This window comes from Amphimedon queenslandica, unplaced genomic scaffold (genome assembly GCF_000090795.2).
Source record: "Amphimedon queenslandica unplaced genomic scaffold, v1.1 AMPQUscaffold_12778, whole genome shotgun sequence".
Lineage (NCBI taxonomy): Eukaryota > Metazoa > Porifera > Demospongiae > Haplosclerida > Niphatidae > Amphimedon > Amphimedon queenslandica.
In genome coordinates, this window is record NW_003546986.1 from 1 (window position 1) to 6,305 (window position 6,305).

The following is a 6,305-nucleotide window of genomic DNA, read 5'->3' on the forward strand; positions in this document are numbered from 1 at the left end:
TGTCACATTTTATAGTATGTATTGTAAAGTTTATTAATAATAATAATAATAATAATAGCAAGGCTGCAAAAGTCGTGGCAGCCATTTTGAAGGGAGGTGTATCCTACTTAGTAACCCTACCACGTTACTAATAGCCTTGGCTCTTTTGAAAACTGGCTACTTTTTTAAACAGCTATAATTCAAAAAATATATGTCGGAATCAGCTCAACCTTATTTGGAGCCAATTTTTGGAAAAAAACATGTTTTTCTTTTTCAAAAAATTAGAAAATACTCTTGACTCAAAAATTAATTGTTAGCGTCACCTCAAAGTTAATTTCCACATAAGGACGTCCATATATGTATATTTATAATGTGATATTTTGTAGTCTTGTAATTTTTGGAGTTTGACAAATCTTTAGCCTATGGTCTTTAGCCTGAAATTCCGTTATTATTCTTTAGGTGATTGACAAGGTAAAGGAGGAAGCTTTTAAACCACGTGGACCAAGACCAGGTGAGATAGAGGGAGAGAGACTCTAGTAGTGGAATGTTCTCAATTTGTCTTCATTTCCTACTCTAATTGATTCCTTTGATTAATTACATGTTTTAGTAGATTATAAGTTCATCCATTAATTAGTAAATGTAATATTTAATACATGTATGTTACCATATAGTAGAAAATTTTTGTGGCCCAAAATTTTTGTGGATTTTGTGGTTTTTAAAAATTCCACAAAAATATAATCTGTGAAAATTGATTCAATACGGTTAAAGATGGCCAAAAAGTAGAAAACCACGAATATTAAAGCCACGAAATTGATTTTTGAACAGATCTGCGGATTTTTTTGGGCCACGAAAATTTTCTGCTATACGGTATCATAATATTTAATTATGTTATTATTTTACAGGTGGTGGTCTCAGAAAGGGAGGAGGAGGAGAAGGAAGAGGTCGGTATAATAAGATTTTTTTAAAAGTAATAGAAAACTATTTAATATTAAGTATTTATTGTAGATTACACATACTACACACTTGGCTTCTAGTATACATTCTAATGCCCATTATAGTTTTATGTACATGTACATATCTGTGCTAGAGATATTAAAATTGTCATATTATTTTGTGGTTTGTCGAATGACATGAGCTTTATAATTGTGCCTGTAGTTTTCAAGAACAATGGGGCAGATTTACCAGAATAATTATTATAGGCATATTATGTATATATACATGTACATGTGCATGTAGTTAAAAAATATTATTTTTATTAGGCTACATGTACAATGTACCGGTACATGTAAGTACAGTACATTACTGAATAAAGGTGATATGTTTATTTTTGTTTCTACACGTCATTGTATTTCAGTCCTTTGGTCTCTGCCCTCCATAACAGACAAACATGTCTTAAAATTGCATTATAAGCCTCACAATGACTCCATAATTAATTTATCTCTGTGGATGTTTTAATCTGGTATGTCCATACATTCATCTCTTCAAAGATATTGTTTGTTAGTCAGTGGCTTTCAACTATCAATTCCATATGATACATGTACGACATTATATAGCCTGGCTTATTTAGAACCGTCTCAACCAAATTAATTTTTTTAACTGAGTGTTATTTCAGTTCTGTACTTACAATGTAGTCTGATAAGTCTCACATTGAGTTACATGTACATGTTAATGTACACGTACATGTTAATGTACACATACATGTTAATGTACACGTACATGTATGTCTGCCGTGTACATGTACATGTACAGCAGAGATCAGGGCCAAGTTAACTTTAATACGCAATTACATACCGTAACTTACCCGTACGTATTAAGTATGTACGTACCATAGCACTTGCTGTATACGTAATACTTGAACATTTAGCGTTAGTTTAACCTTAGTTTACCGTTTGTACTGTATAATGCTATGCTCATGTAGCGTATCATGTTATAATGTTACTGTCTAAACATCTCATATTAAAGGGACACATGCACGGAAGCACGTCATCTTGAAAAACTGGCCCGTTTTTCAAGATGACATCATTAATGATGATGTTTAGTGTTGATAACTATTCATAACGTGCGGCCGCGCCCCTAATAATTAGGGCAAAATGGCTACTCGAGTGGCTACTTGTAAATATTCCTGGTGTTTCTTCACTAAAAAGAGTATCTTGGGGTGGCAAAAGAGCTAATTCTGTTCGAGAGAAGTGTTCTACAGATGCCTACTCCTGGTTCTGCGACTGATTGCTGTCTCTACTCTCTATGCGTGTCTAAACACGTGTCATAACTATTAATTAATGATCTGTTGCACGCCCAATTTAATGTTTACTTCCTCTACAGTAACGTGTGCATTCTATTTCCGTGAATGTGTCCCTTTAAGTATACACAACAATCTGAACTGCAAACCATACTAGTAACACTACCGTTTTGTAAGCGTTTAAATAACGTAAGTGTATTAACTTGGCCTTGAGCTCTGCTGTACCATATAAGTTTTTTTTCAAGGAAATTATATTTCACGAAATCTACTAAAATTCCAATTCAAAGATTTTAATTTCGCGAATTCTACCCCGTACCATGTGGATACCATATTAAATTGATTTTTGCGGATTTTATTTTCCTGAATTTGAAAGGGATTCATAAATTTTGCAATCCTCCAAAAAACCACTTGTACAGTATTTTTCTTTGTCCTGTTAAAAAGATTTTTGTATATTAGAAATTATGAATAAAAACTGAGATTTTTCAATGTGATTTGTGGATGGAAATTAATTGTAAAATAAACCCTAGCAAGTACACGTACATGTACATGTAAAATGTTTATTTATCACAATATTTCAGATTTTTATCATTTTAATTTTCTCTTTTAATATCAAGAAATTAAAATGCTGTAAATGTAATTGTGAAATGAGTACATGTAATTTAGCAATGCTCATTCAAAGATTAATGAGTGGCAAACTAAGCATTAATTATAAGAATATTATTATTTTACAGGTTAAATGACAAGCATGATGCTGTCCTACATCAGTCCTCAGACCTGACAGGTATTTTGGTTCAGCTCTTTTTTTGCAATACATTAATACCAGCCCAACATTTTAAAGACAATTATAACAATTTTATGATTGTTAATGTATCAAACTTGTTATGCATATACATGTACATGTACATGCTTACATTTGTGTCCCGTTTTCTTGTAGGTAGACTTTATTGACTCCTGAAAGTTCAGGACTTTGTCACAGTTCAAGTGTTTAGGAGAAGTAGCTGAACCAGGAGAACCTGTTGGACTACTAGCAGCACAAGTAAAAAATGGAATATACGCAATAAGATAATAATTATGTTTTCTTTTATAGTCTATTGGTGAACCTTCCACTCAGATGATATTGAATACATTTCATTTTGCCGGTAGAGGAGAAATGAACATCACACTAGGAATGCCACGTCTAAGGTGATGCACATTACACACATGAATACATGTATACAATGGATTAAAATTTTTTTAATTGTATAGCTCAACCTTATTTTTAAACTAGTTTGCAAAATTTTTGCTCACTGTAAATTTTCACCCTCTGTACTCCTCATCTTTTGATTTCTACTTTCTCTGTTTTTTTTCTCCTCTAGAGAGATATTAATGACTGGATGTCCTTAATATTGATATACAATTATTACCACTGCCTGATGCAATGGAACAAGGAGATAATATAATTAATAAGAAATAGTTCAGTTGAATATTACTAAATGACATAAAGAGATTAGGAGAGATGGGGAGGACATAGGTTATAAGGAAGAGACAAAAACCCAATTGGATTATTAATTTTTGATTGTGTATTTCTTTGTAGGGTTTACAAGGTATTAATTTTCTATTATTGAGAATGTATCAAAAAATGGAGGAATTTCCTTGTTGATGAAATATAATGCACTCACTTACCCTGACATTGTATACATGTAATAGTACATGGTCTTTGACCAGATATTTAGCAGCATTGTGTAAAAATCCAATTTTAATTGGAATCAGTTCAAATTTTCTACACAACGAAAGTACATGCATGTTTAATGTATCACAATAAATTATAAAAATGCCAAATTCTCTCCTTTTCAAATTTGGTCTGTGACCCATGCAGTACTATTGTTACAGAGTCATTTTGCTTAATTTTATGAGCAAAATTTATAAAAAATCCAATTTTTATTGGAATTGGTTCAACATAAAGTACATGTATGTGCATCAGAAAAGTTATAAAAGTGGTTTGGGGGGTATAATATTTATTGGAACAAACTGGGAGCTTCGCCCCTATGCAGGTCATAGAAATAGCTAGGCTACCCACATGTATTCCTCTTTATCTCAATTTGAGCTCACTCAGGCTCACGTTAGCTACTCATAATTAATTTTGATATTTAATATGACAATAATAAAAAATATGTCTAATTCACACAAAAAATTAGTTATAATATCTATATACTCTTGATCTAACTATGTAAGCAAATCTAATAACTAGCAAACACACCACAATATTAATTATTAAGTCAGAAAAAACCATGTTACAATGTAAACAAATTAATACGTGTTAAAGTCATGACTTAAAACTGATTTCAAAGCCAAACAAAACATTTCATAGTCTCCTTCAAATTGGCGTGGAAAAATTATTTCTCCTGAACAGCTATGAGTAGCTATTGTCCCCATGCGATCTGCTTCAAATTTTATTTCAATTGACTTTGGCAGGACTGAAATCCTACCTGTAATACTGAGTGCAAATTCCTTCAAACCTACAATACAATAGAGAGAATAAAAATTGGTGAAACACCTGTGGCAGTTGTGCAAAACTTGTATTTAATGCTACATTCTATGCATATTATACCTTCTGAATCACATTCATCAATGTATTTCTTTAGATAACGTAAAATAATACTTTCTTGTGCAATGAATGACTCCTCGTTCGGAAAAATGAGGGATTTTTGAACTTCCTCAGAAGTAAGCTCTGTAAAAGTAAACAGAGGTTGAAATAGGGCAGGAAAAGCTCTCAGTAGTGGATAGAGAGAAGTGGCCTTCAATCCTTCAACAAATTGATCAAGTAAGTTTGAATGCTTGAACAATGCTTCATATGTGATGATATTCTGAACTATTATATTTTTTGTAGAAGGCTAAAAAACAAATTAATGAATAATTCTTTAAACATTAATGGTGACTTACATTGGGAATCATTGTAACTCTGCAACGACTAATAATATCAAGGATTAGTTCATCTTTCATAACCTCTTTTCCATCATCTTCAGTCTTAATATCTCGCAACTAATAGTACATAATGTTATCATTACAATATCACACAAATCCTATCTAGGTATAGAACAATATAATGCCATTTGTGGGTAGTAATTGCATAACAATACCAAAAGAAAGTGTCAGTTAAAATGCTGCACATGCACATAGCAGTGAGAACTTTCTGAGGCCTTAGTTTATAGCTGTAAAGGCTTTTTAATAGTAAAAATTACATATAATAATTAATTAGAATAAAAATTTGATGCTATAGTCATTACCTTTGAAATAACTGCAGCAACACCAGCACCAATATCATTATCTGAACATACTTGAAGTGCTTTCTCCTCACCTTCCATCATATAAGTGTAATTTGTCAATGAAAAAAATGGGAACCCAATGCCATCCTGCCATATACTATGCCCAACCATACTACCTAAAATTTTGAATAATCCACTTGACCTTGCTTCTGCAGTACAAGCAGGGCTAAGACTGTGTAAAGGTCCAGTGAATAATTCTATATGCTTATTACACTGGAATTCACTGTATACTGTTGAATATACTTGACGACGTACACCTCCTGCATCAATAGCAAGTGTATTACTTAACTTAATGAACAATTGCTTTCCAAAATCAACAGTACCAGCCTTATAATGGCGCAGAATATCATGCCACATGTCATTTGTGTGCACTGTAACAATGACCGATTCTGCATGCTCCATCTTCTGATTCAACACTAATAAAATTGATTCCAATGTTGGACCCTCATTTATACATGCCATTGAAACACTGAGGCTAAACCCAGAAGATTTATAAATTGCAGCAGCTTGCTCTCTGGTAACTTTTTTTTTGAATGCTGTTAATAGAATTCCTAAATTATCCATTGGTGAGTCTCTAGCTGTGAATAAATTTGAATGACTCCTTGCATGTGTAGGATAAGAATCCATTAAGATAGAGTTAGCACCATTATCTATAGGTGAATTCCTAGTATAACAACAAAGAGAGACAAAAATTAATAGAAAATGCAAGAGTATAATGTTACATCTCACATATTATCATGTTATCCTTGTACATGTAAATACATGCATTTACCACAATAATACCTTGA

The 6,305-nt window shown here is 32.3% G+C and overlaps 1 protein-coding gene and 1 long non-coding RNA gene across 3 annotated transcripts; one reads left to right on the plus strand and one right to left on the minus strand.

The window, feature by feature from the left end:
• Positions 1 to 2,909: 2,909 nt before the first annotated feature.
• On the plus strand, positions 2,910 to 3,391 carry LOC109586806 (uncharacterized). 2 transcript variants are annotated; one of them, XR_002187231.1, is made up of 3 exons: positions 2,910 to 2,996; positions 3,154 to 3,251; positions 3,303 to 3,391. It is a non-coding gene; the product is annotated as an uncharacterized LOC109586806 (long non-coding RNA). The 2 variants fall into 2 exon arrangements; XR_002187230.1 differs by having other exon boundaries at positions 2,941 to 2,996; positions 3,150 to 3,251.
• Positions 3,392 to 4,384: 993 nt separating this feature from the next.
• Positions 4,385 to 6,182, minus strand: LOC109586805 (uncharacterized). Its single transcript, XM_020003021.1, has 4 exons — positions 5,479 to 6,182; positions 5,135 to 5,233; positions 4,803 to 5,085; positions 4,385 to 4,710 (listed from the first exon to the last, which is right to left on the minus strand). Exons 1-4 carry the CDS (start codon positions 6,142 to 6,144, stop codon positions 4,502 to 4,504), a joined length of 1,257 nt encoding a protein of 418 aa, XP_019858580.1. The 5' UTR covers positions 6,145 to 6,182; the 3' UTR covers positions 4,385 to 4,501.
• Between the last annotated feature and the right edge of the window lie 123 nt (positions 6,183 to 6,305).

Coding starts and splice junctions, on each gene's coding strand:
- LOC109586805 (XM_020003021.1), bottom strand. CDS start 6,144: ATGGATTCTTATCCTACACATGCAAGGAGTCATTCAAATTTATTCACA. Junction 5,234..5,478: donor TTGCTGCAGTTATTTCAAAG/GTAATGACTATA, acceptor ATGTACTATTAG/TTGCGAGATATTAAGACTGA. Junction 5,086..5,134: donor GAGTTACAATGATTCCCAAT/GTAAGTCACCAT, acceptor TTTGTTTTTTAG/CCTTCTACAAAAAATATAAT.